Source organism: Hypanus sabinus, chromosome 7 (genome assembly GCF_030144855.1).
Source record: "Hypanus sabinus isolate sHypSab1 chromosome 7, sHypSab1.hap1, whole genome shotgun sequence".
Taxonomy (NCBI): Eukaryota; Metazoa; Chordata; class Chondrichthyes; order Myliobatiformes; family Dasyatidae; genus Hypanus; species Hypanus sabinus.
Genome location: NC_082712.1, coordinates 79,698,421 through 79,724,367, shown reverse-complemented (window position 1 = coordinate 79,724,367; position 25,947 = coordinate 79,698,421). Strand labels below are relative to the sequence as shown.

Sequence of the window (25,947 nt, the reverse complement as noted above, 5' to 3'; positions counted from 1 at the left end):
TCCATCATGGGTGCTAGCCTCCGTAGTATCCAGGACATCTTCAAGGTGCAATACTTCAAAAAGGCGGCATCCATCATTAAGAATCCCCATCAGCCAGGTCATGCCTTCTCATTGTTCTCATTGCTACCACGACGGAGGAGGCACTGAAGCCTGAACACACACACTCAAAGATTCTTCCCCTTGGCCATCAGAATGAACATTGAACCCATCAACACTATCGCACTGCTTTTTTTAATTTCTATTTTTTGCACTACTTATTTAACTAATATATATTTACTGTAATTCAGTTTTTTTCTAGTATTATTTACTGCATTGTACTGCTGCTGCAAAGTCAACAAATTTTATGACACATGCCAGTGATGTTAAACCTGATTCTGATTCTTTAGGATTGTGTTAGACAAGTGCTATGCATAGGGCAATACAGCTAGAGGGTTCTGCCTTTCCTACAGATTGGTAGCTCCTTCCACAAACTACAGCTCACATCAACGTCTGAAATACCAAGCACGAAGAAATAAATGCAGTGAGATCGTAGACACTGGAATTTAGAGATAAACAAGAACTGCAGGTCAGGCAGCATCTGTTGAGGGAAGTGAACTGCTGATGTTTTGGGTTTAAGACTCAATATCTAGACTGGCTTCTTACCTCATGCACCACCCCAACCTTGCAGATTTTATGTAAAGTCTATTCATATTTTGGTGCCATTGTCAGGCTCTCCTGGAGCAACAGGGAGTGGCTCTATAAGTGCCGAGTGGACAGCTTGGTCCAGTACCTCACCGCATTGTTCCTGCCTCCAGCAGGTCTGACAAAGTATTACATTATAATTTCAACAGCAAGGGAAGGTTCAAAGCTCAAAAAAGGCAGTGAAGACTTGATAGGCCAAATGGTCTAATTTTGCTCCTATGTCTTGTGGTCTAAGTAATTGTATGTCACCGTGTATAACCCTGTGATTCGTTTTCTTGCAGCCATGCACAGAAAATACAAGAAACACAATAGAATCAATGTAAGACCACACCCTTCAGGATGGACAAACAACCAATGTACAAAAGACAACAAGCTGAGCAAATACAAAAGAATATCAAAATAATAATAATAATGAATAAGCATAAATATCAAGAACATGAACTCCTTAAAAGTGAGTTCATACATTGTGGGAACATTTCAATGATGGGTCAAGTAGAGTGAAGATATCCTCTCTGGTTCTAGAGCTTGCTGGTTGAAGGATAGTAACTATTCCTAAACCTGATGGTGTGAGTCCTGAGGCTCCTGTACTTTCTTCCTAATGGTAGCAGTGAGAAGAGAACATGTCCACTATGGTGGATCCCTGATGATGGATGCAGCTTTCCTGCAACAGAGTTTCATGTAGATGTGCTCAATGGTGGGGAGGACTTTACCCGTGATGTACTGGGCTGTATCCACTCCTTTTTGTAGGATTTTCCATTCATGGGCCCTGGTGTTTCCATACCAGGCTGTGATGCAGCCAGTCAATATACCCTTCACTACACATCTATAAAAGTTTGTCAAACCTAGCTTCCAAGAATTCTCTTGATTTCTTGTTTTGTGATTCTGTCAGAAGTTTTACAGTTTTCCAGATGAATTTCGTCTTCATGTACTGAGATGAGTGACAGAGGATCACGTCTTCTTACAGCTAGCTGATGTTCATGTAGTCTTGTGGGCCAAAGAAGATCACTCAGCTATCCGGCTGGCTGGGATTAGCAGCCAGCACGACAGCCAACCGATCAGAACAAGGTGTCGGACCAATATAAATGTGAGCACTCAGCAGAAACAAAACTCAACTGCACATCGATGATGTCATCTTGACTGGTGACTAAACGTTTGTGACTTAACCTCCAGGCTCGGCGAATGGCCCTACAAACAGTTATATGTTCTGTTCTGAGATGTAGTAACACGCAAGATGATCCATTTCACTAGAGGAAGAAATGATATGCTAAATAACTTTGTATGTGGTGAAGGGATCAGTAATGCTGATGTTCAAAGAGACCTGGATGATCATTTACACAAGTCTTTCTTTTCTTTTTCAAACTTTTTATTGAGTTTCATATATAAAAAAAACATAACATAATAATGAATAGGTGCAATAGACTTGAAATTAAATTAATAATAAGATAACAATATCCTATTAAAATATCAACAGAAAAAGATAGTACATTAATCAATCAAGCCTATAATAATTATATATGAAAAAAATAAGAATAATCATCAAAAGAAAAAAAAATTAAAAATACAAGAAAAAATATATATTGAGAAAAAAAACACTAAACTAAACTAACATGGGCAATAATAACAGTTTATATGTATATGATAGTGTCAAAAACTCCGGAACTCCATACCAGAACAAGAATAAACAGAGAGAAGGTCTGGAAGAGGCCAAATTAATTCATATGAAAATGTCGAATGAACGGTCCCCAAGTTTCTTCAAATTTAATTGATGAGTCAAAAACAGTGCTTCTAATTTTTTCCAAGCTCAGATAAGAAATAGTTTGAGAGAACCACTGAAACGTGGTAGAAGGATTTAATTCTTTCCAATTTTGTAATATAGACCTTCTGGCCATTAATGTTACAAAAGCAATCATTCGTCTAATTGAAGGGGAAAACTGATTACCATCCTCATTTGGTATACCAAAAATTGCAGTAATAAAATGAGGTTGTAAATCGATATTCCAAATTGAGGAAATGGTAGCAAATATGTCCTTCCAATAGTTATATGAAGTGGGACATGACCAAAACATGTGAGTCAATGTAGCCACATCTGAATGACATCTGTCACATTGAGGGTTAATATGAGAATAGAATCAAGCAAGCTTATCTTTAGACATATGAGCTCTATGTACAATTTTAAATTATATTAAAGCATGTTTAGCACATATAGAAGAAGAATTAACCATTTGTAAAATTTTTTCCCATTTTTCTGTTGATATATTATATTGAAGTTCTTTTTCCCATTCTTGTTTAATTCTACCTGATATTTCTGGTTGTATCTTCATAATCATATTATAAATAAAAGCCACTAATCCCTTCTGACAAGGATTTAAGGTAAAAATCAAATCTGAAAAATCCATTGAAGTTGAATTGGGGAAGGATGGTAGAACTTTATGTTAAAAAATTCTGATTTGTAAATATCTAAAAAAATTAGATTTAGGTAACTTAAATTTGTTGGAAAGTTGATCGAAAGACATCAAACTACCTTCAAAAAAAAGATCACGAAAACATTTTATACCTTTCCTTTTCCATATGCTAAAAGCTTGATCTGTCAAAGAAGGTTTGAAAAAAAAATTAAGTAAAATAGGGCTATCAAGAACAAAGTTTTTCAAAGTAAAAAACTTACGAAATTGAAACCAAATTCGTAATGTATGTTTGACAACAGGGTTGGATATCTGTTTATTGAATTTAACTAAATCAGCAGGAAGAGAAGAACCAAGAACGGAAAATAGAGAATATCCCTGTGCCTCATTGCATTCTAAATTTACTCACTGTGGGCACAATGGTGAATCCAAACCTAATTTCCAATATATTAAGTTACGAATATTATTCGCCCAATAGTCAAATCTAAAGTTAGGTAAAGCTAAACCACCATCTTTTTTAGATTTTTGTAATTGCCTTTTACTTAACCTGGGGTTTTTATTTTGCCACACAAATGAGGAAATTTTTGAATCAATGTTATCAAAAAAAGATTTAGGAATAAAAATTGGTAAAGGTTGAAATAAATATAAAAATTTCGGTAAAATCATCATTTTAATAGCATTAATCCGACCAACTAATGATAAGGATAAGGGAGACCATCTTGTAGTAAGTTGTTGAATTTGATGGAGCATAGGTAAAAAATTCAGTCTAAATAAATCTTTATATTTCTTGGTAATTTTTATACCTAAATAGATAAAGTTATCAGTAACAACTTTAAATGGTATCCTGTCATTCAATAAAGTTTGCGTGTTTAAAGGGAATAAATCACTCTTATCCAAGTTTAGTTTATAACCAGAAAAACTACCAAATTGAGCCAACAAGGATAAAATAGCGGGAATAGACCTGTCAGGATCAGAAATATATAACAACAAGTCATCAGCATAAAGTGATAACTCGTATAACTTCTCATTATGGGTAATATCAAAAATATTAGGAGATTCATGAATAGCAATGGCTAAAGGTTCTAATGCGATATTAAATAATAAAGGACTTAAGGGACAACCTTGTCTCGTACCACGAGATAATTGAAAAAAAGATTATTTGTAAGAACAGAAGCAACAGGTTTATAATATATTAGTTTGATCCATGATATAAAATTAGGACTAAAATTAAAATATCTCAAAGCGTTAAATAAGTATATCCATTCAACTCTATCAAAAGCTTTTTCAGCATCTAATGAAATAACACATTCTGGGATTGTGGGTGATGAAGTATAAATTATATTAATCAATTTTCTAACATTAAAAAAGGAATACCGATTCCTAATAAAACCAGTTTGGTCTTCTGAAATAATCTGTGATAGTACCTTTTCTAACCTAATAGCTAAAATTTTTGTAAGAATCTTAGAGTCTACATTTAATAGTGATATAGGGCGATAAGATGCACATAAAGTAGGATCCTTATCTTTTTTTAAGAATTAGAGAGATAGTAGCTTCATAAAAAGATTGAGGTAATCTCTCCTTAGCAAATGCATCATTAAAGATTTCACATAACCAAGGGGAAAGCAAAGAAGAAAAAGTTTTAAAAAATTCTATAATATAACCATCAGGACCAGGAGCTTTCCCTGAATTCATTGATGAGATAGCCTCTCCTATTTCGGCCATAGAGATAGGAGCATCGAACAAGCTCCGATCTTCATCTGTCAGTTTGGAAATATTCAAATTGTTAAAAAAATTATCCAAGATGGACAGATCGCCATCAAATTCTGTTTGATATAAAGATTTATAAAAATCTTGAAAAGTGTTATTGATTTCTTTATGTTCAGTAGTTAGATTACCGTCTTGTTTACGAATTTTAATAATTTGTCGCTTAGTCGAAATAGCTTTTAATTGGTTAGCTAACAATATACCAGTTCGATCACTATGGATATAAAATTGAACCCTGGTCCTAATTAATTGATTCTCAATTGAAGAAGATAATAATAAGCTATGCTCCATTTGAAGCTCAACTCTCTTCTTATAAAGTTCTTTGGTAGGAGTCACGGAATAAATCTTATCAATTTCTTTAATTTTATCCACTAATAAAGCAATTTCTAAATATCTTTGTTTTCTTTTACCAACGGAATATGAGATAATTTGTCCACGGATAAAAGCCTTAAAAGAGTCCCAAAGTATTCCTCTGTCAATCTCTTCAGTATAGTTTGATGAGAAAAACAAGTCAATTTGCTGTTTTATGTAGGTGATAAATTCTGGATCTTGAAGCAAAGTAGCGTTAAGTCTCCAAGATCTAGTATTATTGGAAAAGTCCGAAATCTTGATAGATAACTTCAAAGTTGCATGATCCGAAATAGTAATAGAATCATATTTACAATCAGTAACATCCGTTAATAAACGATGATCAATAAGGAAATAATCAATTCTAGAATAACTGTCATATACATGTGAAAAAAACGAAAATTCTTTATCTTTAGGGTTCAAAAACCGCCATATTTCAGTAATTCCCGATTCAACCATAAAAGAATTAATAAGTAAGGCTGATCTATTCGGAAGAATTCGGATAGGTTTAGATCTATCCATCAAAGGATTCAGACAACAATTGAAATCTCCACCCATTATCAACATATATTCAATTAGATTAGGAAGGGAAGTAAATAAACGTTTAAAAAATTCAGGGCAGTCAAAGTTTGGAGCATAAATATTAACTAGAACCACTTTTCGATTAAAAAGTGAACCGGTTATCAACAAAAATCTGCCCTGTGGATCAGAAATAATTTCATGATGTGTAAACGAAATTGAGGGGTCTATAAAAATAGACACACCCCTAATTTTGACGGTACAATTTGAGTGAAATTGTTGACCCTTCCAGAACCTAAAAAAAAGTTGATTATCCTCCTTCCTAATATGGGTCTCCTGTGCAAAAATAATATTAGCATTTAGTCTATGGAATACTTTAAATTTTTTTTACGTTTAATCGATGATTTAAACCATTAGTATTCCAAGAGATAAAGTTAATAGACTTATCCATCATGCCAATATTAGTTGTATATATCATAAAAGGTTAAAAAGACACATAACCCATAATTCAGGAAGAAGGAAAAATGATTCAGGAGCAACCGGAGAACATGACACCTCAACAATATGAATAATTTAAAGTCGGCCCATAAACTAAAAGCAAAAAAATAAAAAGCAAAAGCGTGAAAAAAGATCCCTACCCCCTCCCCCAACCCCACGAAAAAAAGCCAAGCGGCAGGCGCACAAACTAATACTAATATTACCCCCATTTTCAAGATGGCAACTTCATGAAAAGAAAGAAAAGAGAAACTATATAACACCCAGATATAAATACAGGGTTGTAAAAAGAAAGAATATATATCAATCAAAATGAAAAAATAATATAAAAAAGCAAAAAATCATTAATAAAAAAGGATAACCATTGAAGTTTAAAATAGTGTAATATGCCTTTAAAAAAAATTCCATATTCAAATATAAGAAAATGACGTTTCAAAAACAGAGACTTATGGGAAGAAGAAACGACGTTTTGAAAGGACCATATTACAGAATATAAATGTAAATTCGCCAATCTTTTTTTTAAAAAAGTCATCAAAATAAGATTAAAAAAGGATTCAATAACCACTACAATATATATAAAAAAAAGTCCAAAAATTCAAAACATTCGTCCCATTCTCAAATACAGGCAAATAAACGCTTACGGAAAGCAAAGTCTTATGGGAAAAAGAAACGACATCTTAAAAAATAAATCATTATTACAAAGTCTTAACATGTATATCTAATCCAGAGGAAAAAAACTTAATTAAGAAAAAAGACATTATAGTAAAATTAAAAGAGCATCTGTAAATCATGATAATAAAAAAAACCAGGTCTACAGACCAAAGTAAAAAGCTATACCGCAGCTTCAAAAGTTAAAGCCTAAAAACAGAATGGCGTCTTCTCTCCAAAAATTCTTCAACATAACACATAGTTCAAATTGTACTAGAAGACCGATATTCTTCAATGAATTTCTTCGCTTCTTCCGGAGTATTAAAGAAGCGCTGACTGTCATCTCTCAACGTAATTCTGAGATTCACTGGGTATCTTAAAGCTTGTTTAAGTCCAATCGAATGAATCTCTGCCATCACCGGTTTAAAAGCGATTCTCGCCCTCATCACCTCGAATGAATAATCCTCAACAATACGAAAGTTGTTGCTTCTGTGAGAAATCATACCTTTGTGACGAGCTAATCGAATTAAAAGCTCTTTCTCCCGAGGATAATGGAGACGGACAATCACAGCTCGTGGCTTGTCTCTCGCAGCCAAAAATCTCAAAACTCTGTGGGCACGGTCAACAGTAGGTTTAACCCGCAAAGCATCCTCGCCAAAAATTTCCCACAATAAGTTAGAGAAATATTCAGTTAAGTCACCAGACTCAACATTTTCGGGAAATCCAATAATACGCAAGTTCTGTCTGCGAGATCGGTTTTCAAGATCGGTGATTTTAAACTTATTCTGCTCCACTATTTTAGCGGTCAACCGTACCTTCTCCTCCAAAGTTTCGATTGTACGTATTTTTTCACAAATTATCTTGTCAAGAGCCGCAAACTTTTCTTCATGCCGTTCAATATCTGCTGCCAGCGATTGAAGCTTGGTATCAAATGATCTAACGACTTCTTCAAGCTCAGCCATTTTCGCAGTAAGTTTACTTTCCAGACTTGCAAGTTTAGTATCCAGAAGACTGGAGATTGCATCGAGAGTTATAGGGTCTTTAGACGATTTCTTAGGTACAGACATTTTAAGTTTGAAAAAATTAAATCAAGTATTATTTTAAAAAAGAAATAAATCGTAAATATCAACCCATGTAATTAAGTACGAAAAGATTTGATTAAAGGGTGATTATAGCTTAAAAAATGAAGAGCGCCTAAAAGGCAGATGTCTACGTCGCCATCTTGAAACTCCACCTTACACAAGTCGCCGACAGATGACATCCACGTTCAACAAGCATATATCATGTAGGCCTCGACTACAAGATAGACCACAGACACAGTATGGTGTACAATTTCAGCCTTACCTGGGAATAGCACACTTGCTAAAGAGGACATGCAGCAGACTGGTCCCTGAGATAGCAGGTTTCTCAGACAAGCAGAGATTGAGTAGGCTAGGCTTCTATACTCTGAGGTTCAGAGGCAATAGCTGGAATGCTTAAAAATTCTGACGGGGTTTATCAGAATAGATCAGAAAGCATACTCTCCTGACTGAAGAGTCCAGAGCTAAGGTCTACACTCTCAAAGTCAGGAATAAATTTATTCTCATTCTAACGTCTTTCCTCAGTTTTACATTTTCAGAAATGTCTTCCTAAAGTATGCTATGGAAGCTTAAAACAGAGGTCAAAGATTCAAAGTACACTTATTCAATTCAATTCAAAGTATGTATACAGAATACAACCATTAGATGAGCCCTCCTGCAGGAACCCACAAAACAAAGAAACACCATGGAACCTGTTCAAAGTTCAAAAAGTTTAATGTAAAGTATATATACTATATACAACCTTGAGATTCATTGTCATACTTGCAGCCAGGATACAAAGAAACCCAAAAGAACCCATTATAAAAAAGAAGGCAGTCATACACCCAATGTGCAGAGAAAAAAATTGTACAAACAATAAAAGCAAGCAAATAAGAGTTCTAAACCAAAGTCCATATAGACACAAAGCCACGGCTGGAGTTCAGTGCAGAACTGAGTAAACATCACGGAGCAGTGAGCTAAACTGGACTGTCCCCTCACCTGTAGCCTGGACATCCTGAACTTCTCAATCTGATCCGGCACTTAAACCGCTCTCCAAACGTCGGGTTCAGTTACTCTAATATGCCGGACCTCGGTTCCTCGATTCAGCCTAGCGCTTAAATCCATCAAACCTCAGATCTTTCCTCGCTCTTGGTGACGGGCCTGCTGCCTTGCCTCCATTTGCTTTGACTCAGCTTTGCCTTGGCTCAGTTCTACCACATTATATTGCCTCCAAGTCCAAAGGGAAGCTAGAGGCTATTGATTATGGTGATCATTTACGAGAAAAAAAACACCCAAATGAATGAAAGAAAACATTGCACAAATGGCAAAAGACAAGTTGACAACACGTAGAATATCAAACATATCGACAGGTTTCTGGATATTACAGGAGTGAAGGAATATGGGGATAAGACAGGGAAATTAATCAAGATAGAAGTCCTGATACTGTGAAATGGTAGAGGTGACTCAAGGGCTCAAATGCAGTTCTCCTGTTCGTTATTTTGTTCCTGTTGACATAGTGCGGTCAGTTGATATAACATCCACATCAGGACAAATCCTCTGACCAGCTTCTTGTGTAAACAATTCACCAAGCAGCTTATTTACACTACAAACACTGTTTCCCCATCTGCAATCCAGTTCAGTGTCCTTTCAGTAGGACAACTGTTCCTACCTATCTCCTTTCATAATCCTATGATCATATCTACATACAATATACTATAACATGTTTTATTGTTTTACAACAATTGAATCTCAGGGGATTTAATTTGGCTTTTTTGACATTGATCAACGGAAATAGACTCTTTCATGTCAAAGTGAAATCAAAGCTCTACAAAGTGATCTAAATTAATTACAAATATAAAACACAAAATAATTGATTGCATAAGTATTTACCCCCTTTAATATGACACACCAAATCATCACGGGTACAGCCAATTGGTTTTAGAAGTCACATAATTAGTTAAATGGAGATCACCGCATGCAGTCAAGGTATTTCAATGGATTCCAGTAAAAATACACCTGTATCTGGAAGGTCCAGCTCCTGGTGAGTCAGTATCTTGGCAAAAACTACACCATAAAGACAAAAGAACTAAGCAACTCCATGAAAGCATTATTGAAAAGCACAAGTCATGAGATGGATACATGAACATTTCCAAGTCACTGATATCCCTTGGAATACAGTTAAGTCAATCATCAAGAAATGGAAAGAATATGGCACAGCTGCAAATCTGCCAAGAGCAGGCCATCTTCAAAAACTGAGTGACCATGCAAGAAGGGGACTAGTGAGAGAGGCCACCAAGAGCCCAATGACAACTCTGGAGGAGTTGCAAGCTTCAGTGGCTGAGATGGGAGAGACTGTACATACAACTGTTGCCTGGGTGCTTCACCAGGGCAGCTTTATGGGAGAGTGGCCACTGTTGAAAAAAATACACATGAAGTATCTGCTACAGTTTGCCAGAAGGCATGTAGGAGACTCTGAAGTCAGCTGGAAAGTTCGATGGTCTGATGAAACCAAAATTGAGCTTCTTGGCCATCAGACTAAACACTATATTTGGCATAAACCGAATACCACACCTCAAAAACTCACCAAGTCAAGTCACTTTTTATTGTCATTCCGACTTTAACTGCTGGTACAGTACACAGTAAAAATGAGACGTTTTTCAGGACCATGGTGCTACATGAAACAGTACACTACACTGAACTACATAAAAACACAGAAAAAAAAACTACACTAGACTACAGACCTACCCAGGACTACATAAAGAGCATAAAAACAGTGCAGACATTACAATAGATAATAAACAAGACAATAGGCACAGTAGAGGGCAGTAAGTTGGTGTCAGTCCAGGCTCTGGGTATTGAGGACTCTGATAGCTTGGGGGAAGAAATTGTTACATAGTCTGGTCGTGAGAGCCCAAATGCTTCAGTGCCTTTTCCCAGACGGCAAGAGGAAGAAGAGTTTGTATGAGGGGTGTGTGGTGTACTTCATGATGCTGTTTGTGGATGAAGCGTGCAGTGTAAATGTCTGTAGGGGCGGGAAGAGAGACCATGATGATCTTCTCAGCTGTCCTCACTATCCACTGCAGGGTCTTACGATCCAAGGTGGTGCAATTTCCAAACCAGGCAGTGATGCAGCTGCTCAGGATGCTCTCAATACAAAGAATGTGATGAGGATGGGGGGTGGGAGATGGACTTTCCTCAGCCTTTGCAGAAAGTAGAGACACTGCTGGTTTTCTTTACCATGGACCTGGTGTTGAGGGACCAGGTGAGATTCTCTGCCAGGTGAACACCAAGAAATTTGGTGCTATTAACAATATTTTCTGAGGAGCCATCGATGTTCAGTGGGGAGTGGTTGCTCCGTGCCCTCCTGAAGTCAACAGCCATCTCTTTGGTTTTGTTCACATTCAGAGACAGGTTGCTGGCTCTGCACCAGTCCGTTAGCCGCTGCACCTCCTCTCTGTATGCTGACTCATCGTTCTTGGTGATGAGACCCACCACGGTCATGGATCAGCAGAGTGAACAGCAGTGGACTGAGCACACAGCCCTGGAGGGGACCCCGTGCTCAGTGTAATGGTGTTGGAGATGCTGCCTCCGATCAGGACTGACTGAGGTATCCCAGTCAGGAAATCTAGTATCCAGTTGCAGAGGGAGGTGTTCAGGCCCAGTAGGCTCAGCTTTCTCATCGGTTTCTAAGGGATGATTGTGTTGAATGCTGAACTGAAGTCTATGAACAGCACTTGAACATATGTGTCTTCCCTACTATGAAGCATGGTGGTGGCTGCATCATTCTGTGGGGATACTTCTCTGCAGCAGGCCCTGAAATACTTGTGAAGGTAGAGGGTAAAATGAATGCAGTAAAATACAAGGAAATCCTGGAGAAAATCTGATGCAGTCTGCAAGAGAACTGTGACTTGGGAGAAGATTCGTTTTCCAGCAAGACAATAACCCCAAGCATAAAGTCAAAGCTACACAGGAATGGCTTAAAATCAAAGTTAGTGCCCTGGAGTGGCCAAATCAAAGTGCAGACCTCAATCCAATTGAATTTGTGGCTCGGACCATGCTATCTGACAAAGCTTGAGCAGTTTTGTAAAGAAGAATAGGGAAAAATTGCAGTCCAGATGTACAAAGCTTATGGAGACCTATCCACACAGACTCAAAGCTGTAATTGCTGCCAAATCTACTAAATACTGACTTGAAGAGGGTGAATACTTATGTAATCAATTATTTTGTGTTTATATTTGTAATTAATTAAGATCACTTTGTAGAGATCAGTTTTCACTTTGACACAAAAGTCTTTTTCTGTTGATAAGTATAAAAAAAGCCACATTAAATCTACTGTGATTCAATGTAAAACAATAAAACATGAAAACTATTGGGGGGGGGGAAAAATTCCTTGAAGATGTCATGGACACTAGGGAGGCTAGTGGCCATGATGGAGCTGACTAAGTTTACAACTCTCTGCAGCTTACCATGATCCTCTGCAGTAGCCCCCCCTCCCCCACCCTCCATACCAGTTAGAATGCTCTCCACGGTCCATCTGTAGAAATTTGCAATTGGACATTAATAGGTGAGTGGGACTGATCTGCCAGTCAATGGACTGAAATTAACTCATTCTATGGTTGCAAGAAAATATGGAATAAAAAAACAGAGGTCAGAAGGTATAAGACTCACATTTACCATTCAACCATAAACAAGCAAAGATATGAGATGTAGTTCTATATTCCTCATGAAAGTTAACGCCTGTTTACCCATATAATTCAATATCTGCTCAGCTCTACTTCAAACACCTTGCTTTGCTTCTTCCTCTGAGGAAACCCATTTCCAAACTCTGGTCAGTAAAAACACCCTCTTCCCACAAGTCCTTCAATGTAAACCTATCTCCCCCACCCCTCAGCGTCCTGCGTTATTCAGTACATGTCCCACATCCTTCAGTGAACCCTCTCTGCGCCCCAATGTGAATCTCCTCTACCACATCCCTCAGTGTTAATCCAGTCCCTTCTGGATAAACCTCCTCGAGCCACACTTCTTAATGTAAATCTCCTCCAAATCTACGCGCTACTCTATGAACCCCCCCCCCCCTTTTCCTTCAGTAAACACCCATCCACCCCATGTCCCTCATTGTAAACCCCCCAGCCCCATGTTCAGCAATGTAAATGCAATCCGAAGTTCACACACTACAAATAAACCAGCCGGTACCTCACGTTCCACCAGTTGCACAGCCTGGTTTCCCTCACTCGACAATCCTCAACCCAAATACTCTGACACACATTAACCTACCATGCTGCTTGTGCTCTGGAATTTCATGAATTCTGTTCCCTCATAGTTCCCATATCTAAGATAACTACTTTCTTCAGACTAACCAATGGAAATCCTCAAGATCACCATATAAAGGAGGGTCTCAGTCTCCAAGACTTTCCTAGACAAGACTTTGGTTGAAACATTTTGAAAATGTTTTCAAAATCACCCCTCACATTCTCCTTATTACATTTACCCTTTCTCCTCTTACTTTACCTGGCTACTTTGCTCAAATTACTTAAACACCATAAGATATAGGAACATAATTAGGCCATTCAGTTCATCAAGTGTATTCCACCATTCAATCATTCCTGAAGACATATACTCAACATTTTAGGAGCTGCTTCTCTCTGCCATTGCATTTATAGACTCAGCGTCATAGAAAACTACAGTACAGAAACAGGTACTTTGGCCCACCCAGTCCGTGCCAAACCACCTAAACTACCTTGCCTCATCAACCTGCACCAGGACCATAGCCCTCCATACACCTCCCATCCACATACCTATCCAAATTTCTCTTAAACATTGAAATCAAAATCACATTCATCACGTACATTGGCAGCTCATTCCACACTCTCAGCACCCTCTGAGTGAAGGATTTTTCCCCTCATTTTTCCCTTAAACTTTTCACCTTTCACTCTTAACCCATGACCTTTGGTTGTAGTCTCACTCAATTTCAGTGGGAAAAGCCCTACCTATACCCCTGCTCTATTCTGCTCCTATATCAATAAAGGAGCAGAATTAGGCCATTCAGCCTAATCTCAATATTCCTCTTTTCCATTATGTATTTCTTTTAATTAAATTTACGTATTTCTTTTAATTAAATTTAATTTAATTTCTTAACATAATAATTTTTTTTATACAGGTCTTGCACTGCACTACTGCCACAAAACAGCAAATTTCATGACACATGTCAGGGATAATAAACCTAATCTTGTCTGTAACTCTTAACCCCCTTACCAATTAAGAACTTATTAATCTTTGCCTTAAATATACTCAGACTTGGCCTTCACCCCCCTCTGTGGCACTGAAGAAATTCCTCACCTCTGTTCTAAAGGGACATTCCTTCATTCTGAGGCTGTGCCCTTGGGTCCTAAGGCCCTCTTCCCATTACTACCAACAAGGAAGTGATAAGGGAGCCTGATGAAACACACAAACTTTTCAGGAATAGCTTCTTCCCCTCCGCCATCAGATTTCTGAATGGACATTGAACCCATGAACACTTGTCAGTATTTTCCCCTCTATTTACTTAATTTTCTTTTTTAAATGTACTTCTTATTGTAAATTATAGTTTTATTATGTATTGCAATGTACTGCTGCCACAAAACAGCAAATTTCACGACATATGCGACTATTTCACAACTATATGTAACTATATGCTTTTGTGTAGGTCTTGTAGCTTTAGTTTTTGGTTTGCTGGATGGTAGAGTTGGTCTCCTGACTTGGTGTGTCTGGGTAGTCTTGTTTTGTCTGGTGGATTTGGAGCTCCTTTCCGGGGTACGTGCTAAGATGGTAGCGCGATATTAATACGTAGCAGCCTCTCCGGACTCTGGACTGGGGATTGCCAAACATTATGTGGATTTTCTGGTGTAGTCTGTTTGTCATGTGCTTTTGTGATATCATTCTGGAGGAACGTTGTCTCATTTTTTAACTGCATTGCATTTGTGGTTTCAAAATAACAATAAAATTCAATACAATTCAATTCAAGATGCCAGTGATATTAAACTCGAACTGATTCTTACTGATGGAAACATCCACTCCATGTCCATCTCAACGTCCACTCTAAATAGTCTTTCAGTATCCAGAAGATTTGAATGGCCTCCTGTACTCTGGGCCTGTAATCAAAATATCAAACACTCCTCATACGTTAAGCCTCCAGGGCCTGCACATCTTTCCTCAGATACTGGGTCCTAAATTACTCATAATATTTCGAATGCGATCTGACAACACTTTATAAAGCCTCAGCAGGACATCATGCTTTGATAGTCCAGTCCTCCTCAAAATAAATACGATAGGAGATTGCTAGGCATCAGTTACAACTCAAAAAGTTAAATGTCTTGTTTGCTAAAGATATTCCCCCCCCCCCCTTATTTTTATTTCCTATTTTTAGATCCTACAGTTTTTGCATTAAAGTGCCTGAAGGCCGAGTCTTGGAGGTATGTGGTTCTTGGTGCGTAAAATAGCTTTCAGGTCATTCCTCCCAAACCTCTGGCCAGCCACCTTTTCCACACTGGTTCACCATAGGCACAGGGCAGGGTGCTCCCCAAACAAGAGAAGAGTCCCCTACAGCCTCACCACCTATCATCACTTAGCACATTATATATATGAATGTTGTGTGCATATTGAGCTGATTAAAGCTAACCTCTAAAAGGGGCCAAATTTAAATTTGTCCTTTGAGCCCTGTTGAGACATCTTCACTAATAACCTGAAGCAGAAATTGAAGATGTGTGAAACAAGAACTTCCCATCTGTCACACACTTCGTCATTACTAAGTGCAGTCACCAACTCGAGTTTCTGTGTCTCTTGTGACAAGGTGGAACAGCTGCCTGCAAAATTCTAACTGCTGAAACCTTAGACTCACAAGTTACTGCCATTTTGGAGGGAATCTGCCGTGCATTTCCACAATGACAGACTGCTTATAACTTCACTGCATGGAGTCAGAGCTCTGCACTCTGAATCACACAAGACCTTCCCTCCCTCTATCTACAGTGCCATCTTGACAGGTCTCTAGCCTGATGACAGATGCTGTACAGTTGCCCACAAAAGTAAAGCTGTTCATACTGGGAGGCTGCAATTTTAAACATAAGCTGTTCAGCACATATTGCATTAGAAATGTGTCTCCCATCTCTAGTGGTTCAGTTTCAATGTTAACCTCCAGCATAGACTGTGCATGAAGTATGCATTTCTCCACGTAACCAGTTTCTTCCCACATCCCAGAGACCATAAGATATGGGTACTTTGATAGCATGATACTATTACACCTCAGAATGTTGGGAGTTCGATTCCGATGTCATCTGTAAGGAGTTTGTACTGCGGAACGCACATTTTCTCTGGGTGCTCCAGTTTCCTCTCTCAGTCCAAAGATGTACCAGTTAGTCAGTTAATTGGTCACTGTAAATTGTCCCTTGATTAGGTTAGGGTTAATCGGTAGGTTGCTAGCTGCACAGCTCGAAAGGCTGAAAGGGCCTTTTCTATGCTGTTTCTCTGAATAAATATTTCTCGAGCAAAATTTGGCCCATTGATTCTGTTCCACCATTCAATTACGGCTGATTTTGAATCCTATTGCCCTTCCCTATCCTTGTAACTCTTAATCTCCTCCTCCCTCTCCATAATGATCAAGAACTTATCAATCTCTGCTTTAAATCACTTGGTACTTTGTTAATAAATTTACTTTGAACTTTGTAAAAATTCCTCCCTATCTCAGTTTTAGAGGGCTTTCTGTTTATTCTGATGCTGTGCCCTCAAATCCCACACTGTTCAAGTAATGGAAACTTCCTTTCTACACACACTCTCCCAAGGTCTTTCAGTATTTGGTGGCAATGGGTAGGTTAATTAGCCAGCCAAATTTGTCCTGGTGTGTGAATGAGTGGTAGACTCTGGTGGGACATGACAAGGGCATGGAGAAAATAAAGTGGCATTAGTACAAATAGGGGATCGATGATTGGTATATACGTGGTGGTAATTTTCAATGGTCTCCCATTGTCCCCCATGTGTTCTTTCTGTGACACAAAGTCAAAATAGGAATGAGAAGCAAGAGATTGCAGGTGCTGCGGGGGAAAATGCTGGAGGAACCCAGCAGGTCAGACAGCATCTGTGGAGGGAAATATACAGTCAACGTTTCAGATCATGACTTCTGTTGTGTATGGGATCTTGTTATGCATACCTGGCTGTACTCATCCCTTCCTTGGATTGAGTTTCAGCAAAGTAAATGCAACCCAACTGTTTTTGCTTCCTGCCTTGCTGACTTACAGATGACCCTGTGAATATAGCCATAGAGGAAAAACTGATCCAGGACAGATGTCCTTTAGCATATGCACAAAGGTATTCAGATGTGATTTTACTGCAATTATTAGGTGCACAGTCAATATTACTGAAACTAGTCTTTTTACTCCACAGATTTATTGAGCCTGTTGCAATAATGCTTGCCAAATGCTAGGTCAAAATGTATCTGTCACGTGCATAGATCACTAGTCCAGCAACATAAAGGAAAAAGAATATAAATCAGGAAGCTAGCTAGAATGTGGTTTAGGCAAGACTGTCCTTTAGAAGCTAAGAAGAACACCAAACAGCAGACCACAATTTAATGTAACCCTTTAAAAACAATAACATCATTGTAAAATCAATGTAAAAGTTGCAAAGTCTATAAACCATTACATAAATGCAAGATCTTCCCATTTTAACACTAGACAACAAAGATTGTGCTTCCTAAATACTTTTGGGTGCATCTTATGAATTTTGGGCTGCCAATCATGAATATTCACCATGAAATTTCCCTATCATGCATCATTTTGTGAAATTGCCTACATTTGTTATTTCAATTCATAATTCAAGCCAGAATAATTGATGCCAAGATTAAGGAAGGCATTTTTGTTGACCCAAAAATCAAATAGGTCATCAAAGACAGGTAATTCGAAGAACTTTTAGCGGGACCAGAGAAAATTGCATGGAAGATATTCAAAGATGTTCTTGAAAATCTTCTTGGCAATTACAGAGCATCAAACTACATACAGCTGCCTGACAACATGCCTCAAGCATACAAAACCATAAAGCACAGCATGTCACTAAAGATTCATCTCCTGCATTCCCATTTAGACTTCTTCCCCACAAATCTTGGGTGCTGTCAGTGACGAGCATGGTGAAAGGTTCGGAAAAACGTTATCAGGGTATATTATTGTTGGACACTTAAGCAAGATGCCTCAGACACGGAATACAAATGAAAATTATCGAAACATTTTTAACTTAGTTGAACTATTGCTAAGTGTCAGCACCATTATGCAATTAAACTCATTATATTCAATATTAACTTATCATTTCTCCAAATTCCTATGTGATACAAGTCATCTGAAATTATGTGTTCAGCTTCAAGCGGTGTAGAATAAATAGAAAAAATTGAGGAAGCAACACTTCTGAAAAATTTAGTTGTCCAATGTAATCTGATATCATTGATCATTTGTATCAATATTTTTAACTCCCCCATGTTCTTTGCACTCAGTAGTATTTTGCAAAACAAGCATCAAAATCTTGATTCAGGATTCCAGGGATCACTAAAGATATGGAAATCCAGGTTTAGTTAGGTGGTTAGAGCCACTGAGCATGGAAAAAGGTCTTTCAGCTCAACCTGTCCATTCTGACCAAGATAATCATCTAAGATGGCAACATTTTCCCACTAAACCAGAGGTTTTCAACCATTTTTTTTAATGCTATGGATCCTTACCATTAACCAAGGGGTTCATGGACTACAAGTTCATTCCTATCCACTTGCCTTTTCATTATTGTTATTGCACCCGCCTCAACCACCTCCTCGGCAAACTCACTCCATATACCCTCCGCGTGTAAAAGGTGCCATCGGGTTCCTGTAAGTCTCTCCCCTCTCACCTTAAACCTTTGCCTTCTGGTTCTTGATTCACAGCCCTAGGGAGAAGACTGAATTTACACCAACCCATTCTCCAGATGTACTATGGAGAATATTCTAACTGGCTGCATCACCATCTGGCTCAGCGCAGCTACTGCACAGGATCGAAGTAAGCTGCGGAGAGTTATAAACTCAGTCAGCTCCATCAAGGGCACTAACCTCCATAGTATCCAAAACGTCAAACAGCAAAGCCCCAAAAAGTCAGTGTCCATCATTAAGGACCCCCATCAACCAGGACATGCCCACTTCTCATTGCTACCATCAGATACAGGACCCTGAAGGCACACACTCTGTGAGTCAGGAACAGCTTCTTCCCCTCTGCCATCAGATTTCTGAATGGACATTGAACCCGTGAAAACTTACTGTAAATCATGTTATTTTCTCCATTATGTATTGCATTGTGCTGCTAGCAAGTCAACAAATTTCACAAACATATGGAAATATATTAAACCTGATTCTGATCTATACCCCCACATCATTTTATGCACCTCTATAAGGTCATCCCCCAATGAACACAGTGCTGTTAAGTTCCACTCTACAGCATGAACCAAGATGCTCACTGAAGACACCAGTCAAACCAAGTACCCCTTGAGATTATTTTAAGAGGATTAAGGAAGCTTTCCCTAGTCTTTACTAGTGTGCTTGTATCAAATAATACAACAAAAATTGCCCGGTTTCATTGTCATAGGACTGCCCATGGGGGCTCACAGTACACAAATTGACAGTAGTTTTCGGGAATCATGACAATAGTTGTACTTAGCTCTGATATTTTGACACAGTGAGGTCACACAGAATGTTAAGTAGACAGAACACTCCCTTTTGAAAGACAGAGCTGGGAATGAGGGGAGATTAAAGCAGGATGAATGTACAGCTCCTCTCCAGGCTACAGCAGGGTCCAATTCTTAAGAACTGTTGGCAAAGCAGAAAAGCAGCCACGAACAGAGTTCCCACACAAGAGAAGGATGCCTGCAGAGGTGGACTGTCCCACAGGAATAGAAAAGGCTGGGAAAGCACTTTAAATCTTGTTTTGCCATTTTTAACAATAAAGCCTATATTAATAAATTTATCCTGAGCTTATTCTGGGTTAATAATTACACCCTTTTAAAAGATTTTACTGCAGACATGGTTTGAAACGTTCTCAACTATTGCTGGCCGGGACAGAGCATCTCTAAATAGGATTTGCAAAATTGTCCCAAGTATTAACATTCTGGTTTGCTGTGGCAAAATTCCAGATGGTGTCAAAAACAGTTGTCTGCAACTGTGGATAAGTTAGCAAAGCACATGCACTCTGTACATACACTCAGTGGCCATCTTATTAGGCATACCTGCACACCAGCCCATTAATGCAAATATCTAATCAGCCAATCACACGGCAGCAACTCAACACACAAAAGCATGTGGACATGGTCAAGAGGTTCAGTTCAAACATCAGAACAGGAAAGAAATGCAAACTAAGTGATGCTGACTGTGGAATGATTGTTGGTGTCAAACATGGTGGTTCGAGTATCTCAGAAATAGTTGATCTGCGATTTTCATACACACAAGTCTCTAGAGCAGGGGTCCCCAACCTGGGGTCCATGGTTAATGGTAGGGGTCCATAGTTTAAAAAATGTTGGGAACCCCAGCTATGGAGGTAACAGCAAATGGTGCAATGAACAAAAAATATCCAGCAAGCATCAATTTTGTGGGCAAAAAAGCTTGTTAATGAGAGGTCAGAAGAGAATGGCCAGACACATTCATGCTGACAGAAGCCCTCAACTCAAATAAACACATGTTACAAAAGTAGTATATCCAAATGACATCTCTGAATGCACAACACATCAAACTGTGAAGTGGATGGGTGATAGCAGCAGCAGACCCCTCCTGTATCTAATACAGTGGCTACCCAAGTAGTATTCTTTAGCAGAGCCTGAGTGCTATACTGTTACCATGAGGCTGATGAAGCGTACTGTTACCAGGGTCCTGCTTCCATGCTGTATAAGTCTACAACTTCCACAACTGACAGCCAGGTAGTGGTGTAGTGGCAGCTGTACCAAACTTTGAGGGGAGTGGTCCCAGGTTCGAATTTCGTTGCACGCCTTCCAACCGTACTGGGTTCAGTGTTGAGCCGGTTTAACGTTTCTCTCATTGTATAGCCACAATCCCAGAGAAAAACACTCACTATTAAACAGCATTTAAATCAGACAACGTGCACCTTACCCCTTGACGTTATATACGGATGTGGTTCAGAGGTTGGGATTTGCAACATCATTAATTGCATTAGAAAATGAGAGGAGGAGACCGATCTGTGCACAAAATACAACATGTGCATCAGCCAAAATTTCCTCTCCTGTTAAAGGTTTCAACAGAGCTTCCTCTTTTAAAGGCTGTTCTTTGTGACTGTGACACACCCATTCCACGGTTTCCCTCTCCTGTGCTGAAGTCAGAGATCACAAGGCCAGCAGCTTATACACCAGTCTGCAGTGAGTCAGCTAATTCCAGCCAGCTGTTTCAACTGGTTTCAGAGCCAGGCACATGTCGTGAAATTTGTTGTTCTGCGGCAGCACTACATTGCAATATACAATAATTAAAAACTGCAAAATACAGTTAAAAAAATACACACACACATAAACACACAGTTGCAAGAAAAAGTTTCTGAACCTTTGGCAAATACCTGGCTATTTGCATAAATTATTCATAAAATGTCGTCTGATCTTCCTCCGAATCACAATAATACAAACACAATCTGCCTAAACTAAGGACTCTCAAACAATTGTACTTCTTGTCAATGCTGAGCACACCATTTAAACCAGTGGTCCCCAACGAGGAAACGATACGATTTGTCGATATGAAATGATTTGAGTCAGCTGCACCTTTCCTCATTCCCTGTCACGCCCACTGTTGAACTTGAATGCACGCGAGATCATCAGTCACCTAAACACAGTGATACCCTAGTACCAGGTATCACTGGTTGGCCTTGAGTAACCAGCCACCTTGCGCATCCGGCAAAAAGTACTGTTGCTACCGGCCTGGAGCGCGGACAGATGGGCGTCACCTCTAAACCTGTTTAGCACACCGAATGTTCGTGGGGAACCTGGTGCTAAAATATTCGCAGACGACCTAATTCGGGCTCAGGGTTTCGTAAGTAGCAGAGCAGCTACCTCACTGTGATCTACTGAAAGTTATCCCTCGAGCCTAACTTTTGTTGGCCGATAGATCCCACCTACCTACAAGGGGTGCGTGCCCTGTTGCACTCTTCGCTCGGTTGGCCGCTCTCTCCGGACTGCGACCGTCGTGGCCCCGGTACGGGACCTCCGGCCCTTACTTTGACCTCTCACTGGTGTGGTGCAATGATTTTATATTTTCAACAAAAATACGCAGTGTTTAATATTAAATTCGTTAGATAAACCCTTTTAGAAATGAACAGCCAGTTATAAGTGACTTATAGTTAACTTATCACCTATATTCCGGTCATGATTAACACTCTTCCCCACCCCCCGTCAGCCGGTCCGCAATAATACTGTCGATATTAAACCAGTCCACAGTGCAAAAAAGGTCGGTGACCCCTGATTTAAACAATGACAATCTAGGCTCAAAAAAGTAAGTGAACCTTTGGGGTAATGCCTTCTACAAAAGCCATTTGGAGTCAGGTATTCCAATCAATGAGATGAGATTGGAGTAGTGTGTTGTAGACTTGCCCTGCCCTATATAAAAAAAGACACACAAAGTCAGGTTATTGACAGAGCCTGCTCTTCTCGAGAAAGATCTGTTTACATGCACCACGCCTCAATCAACCAACTTCAGAGGTCTCTATAAGAATTGTAGAGATGCATGAAGCTGGAAAAAGCTAGAAAAGCATTTATAAAGACGCGAGTGTATATCAGTCCACAGTAAAAGAAAATGTCTACAAATGGGAGTACTGTTGCTCCTCTCCTGAGGAGTGGGCATCCTGTAAAGATCACACCAAGAAGACAACATGCAATAGTGAAGGAGGTGAAAAAGAGCCCAATGGTAACAGCAAGTGACCTGCAGAAATCCTAGAACTTGCTGAAGTCTTTGTTCATGTGTCCAATGTAAGAAAAACACTGAACAAGAATGGTGTTCATGGAAGCTGTTCCTGACTGTGTGCCTTTAGGCCTCTGCACCTCCTTCCTGATGGCAGCGATGAGAAGACGGAACAGTTCATAGCTGGATCCATCACAGCAAGCTAAAGATGACAGATGCACACTGCTCCCATTAGGTCACTGGTTCAAGACCTGAGCAAACCCAGAAGAACGTACTGACTGCAGTGCTGTGGAAGGGGTGTACAGTTAAATTTCATGACATACTTTACTGATATTAAACTCGAGTCTGTCAGTCATCCAGCACAGAAACAGGCCCTTCAGCCCAACCTGTCCGTGCCACTCAAGATGCATCTCTGAGCTAGTCCCACTTTCTGGTGTTTGACCCTTAATTTCTCTAAACCTTTACTATCCATGTACCTGTACAAATATCTATTGAAAATTATAATTATACCTGTTGCTACACTCTCAAAGTCAGCAAAACCAAGAAGCTGAATATTGACTACAGGAGGAGAAACTGGAGGTCCACAAGCCAGATCTCATCGGGGAGCAGTGGGTTAGCAACTTTAAATTCCTTAGCTAACTGCTATGGTATCGTATGCAAGGACAAACAGAACCTGATATGGCTGGCTTCTGGCAAGTTAAGTGCAAAACCCAGGTATCAGCATTCAGTTGTAAATAATGCAGCAGAAGGTGGGACATCGTGCTACCAGTTGTTAAGAAAAACAGATCATCAGGCCTCACTGTGCAAAGAAGTTGGAGGATGGGTAAGCCAGGCATTTGAAAAGCCAGAAATGGTGGCAAATATCCAGTACATCTGCTTACAGGCTTAAAAAGATGATAAGCCCATAAGACATAGGAGCAGAATTAGGCCACTCAGTCCACTGAATCTGCTCCTCCATTCCATCATGTCTAATTGATTATCCCATTCAACACCACTCTTCTGCGTTTTCCCAGTAACCTTTGACACCATTACTAACCAAGAACCTACAAATTTGCTTTGAAGATACTCAGTGACTTGGCCTCCTCAGCCATCCTTGGCATGAATTCAGCATATTCACCACCCTTTGGCTAAAGAAATTCCTCATTTGTTCCAAATGGACGTCCTTCTATTCTGAGGCTGTACTCCCTGGTCCTAGACTCCCCCACTTTGGGACCCACTTCACATCCACTCTTTCTGGTGCTTTCAACACTTGATAGGTTTCAGTGAGGTCTCTCCCCACCCCCACCACCCCAGCATTCTTCTAAATTCCAATGAGTACAGGGACAGAGCCATCAAAAACTCTTCATATATTAATCTTACTATCCAGGAATCATTCTTGTGAACCTTCCATGAACCTCCTCCAATGTCAGGAATATCCTTTCCCAGATAAACTACTCATAATACCCCAAGTGAGGCCTTACCAGTGCCTTATAAAAACTCAGCAGCACATCCTTGCTTTCATATTCTAGTCCTCCCAAATGAATACTACCATTGCATTTGCCTTCCGTACCAGCCTTAAGAGAACCCTGCACAAGGGCTCCTAAGTCTCTTTGTACCTCTGATTTCTGAATTTTCTGAATTATAGTTTATGCCTTTATTCACTCCAGCAAAGTGCATGACCATACACTTCCCAACACTGTACTCCATTTGCCACTTTTTGCCCATTCTCCCAATCTGTCCAAGTCCTTCCACAGCCTCCCTACTTCCTCAACACTACATGCCCCTCCAACTATCTCGGTATAATATGCAAACTTGGCCACAAAAAGTCATCAATTCTGTCATCCAAATCGTTGACATATAACATTAAAAGAAGCTGATCCAATACTGATCCCTGCTGAACATCATTTGTCACGGGCAGCCAAAAGACTCCCCTTTATTCCCACTCCTGCCAATCATCACTGCTCTATCCATGCTAGTATCTTTCCTTTAATACCATGGGCTCTTACCTTACCAAGCAACCTCATGTCTGCCATCTTGTCAAAGGATTTCTGAAAATCCAAATAAACAATATCCACTGACTCTCCTTTGTCTATCCTACCTGTTAATTCCTCAAAGAATTCTACAGAGTTGTGAGGCAAGATTTCCCCTGCAAGAAACCATGCTGACTTTGGTCTATTTTATCATTTGCCTCCAAGTACCCCAAAACCTCATCCTTAATAATGGACACTAACATCTTCCCAACCACTGAGGTCAGGTTAACTGGCCTATAATTTCCTTTCTTCTGCCTCCCTCCCTTCTAATAGAATGGAGTCACATTTGTAAAGTTTCAGTCCTCCAGAACCATGCCAGAACCCAGTGGTTCTTGAAAGATCATTACAAATGCCCCCACAATCTCATCAGCTACCCCTTTCAGAACCCCGAGGTGTAGTCCATCTAGTCCAGGTGACTTAACTACATTCGGACCTTTCAGCTTCCAAAAACACCCCCTGCTTAGCAATGAGACTCACTTCTGCCCCTGACACTTCCGAACTTCCAGCATACTGCTGTAGTCTTCCACAGTGAAGACTGATGCAAAATACTTATTAAGTTCATTCACCATTTCTTTGTCCCCCATTACTACTCCCCAGCATCGTTTTCCAGTGGTCCGATATCCACTCTCACTCTTGGCATCCAATTTATATTATTGGCTAGTTTACCTTCATATTTCAGCTTTTCTCTCTTTATGGTTTTTTAGTTGCCTTCTGTTGTTTATTTTTAAAGCTTCCGCATCCTCTAACTTCCAACTAATTTTGGCCCTATTGTATGCCCTCTCTCTTGCTTTTATGCTGTCTTTGACTTCCCTTATCACCCAACGGTTGCCCCATCCTCCCTTGAGAATACTGCTTCATTTTTGGGATGTATCTACCCTGCACCTTCCAATTAACTTTGGCCAGTTTCTCTCCCATGCCTTTGTAATTCCCTTTACTCAACTGTAATAATGACACATATGACATTATCTTCTCTGTATTAAACTGCAGCGTGAATTCTGACATATGTTCACTGTCTCTTAAGGGTTCCTTCACCTTAAGCTGCCTAATGAAATCGGTTCAATACACAACATCCAATCCAGAATTACCTTTAGCCTCATGGGTTCAACCACAAGCTACTC

The 25,947-nt window shown here is 39.4% G+C and overlaps 1 protein-coding gene across 4 annotated transcripts in view; it reads right to left on the bottom strand.

The window, feature by feature from the left end:
• The window catches only part of LOC132396899 (arf-GAP domain and FG repeat-containing protein 1-like), a 138,138-nt gene that overhangs the window by 71,566 nt on the left and 40,625 nt on the right, over positions 1-25,947 (bottom strand). For 3 of the 4 annotated variants that reach the window (XM_059974967.1, XM_059974970.1, XM_059974966.1), the window contains exon 3: positions 14,947-15,039. The exons of the other annotated variant lie outside the window; for it this stretch is intronic. In XM_059974967.1, coding sequence (XP_059830950.1) covers positions 14,947-15,039 — 93 coding nt within the window. The remainder of the gene's footprint in view (positions 1-14,946; positions 15,040-25,947) is intronic. 4 annotated transcript variants of the gene reach the window in all.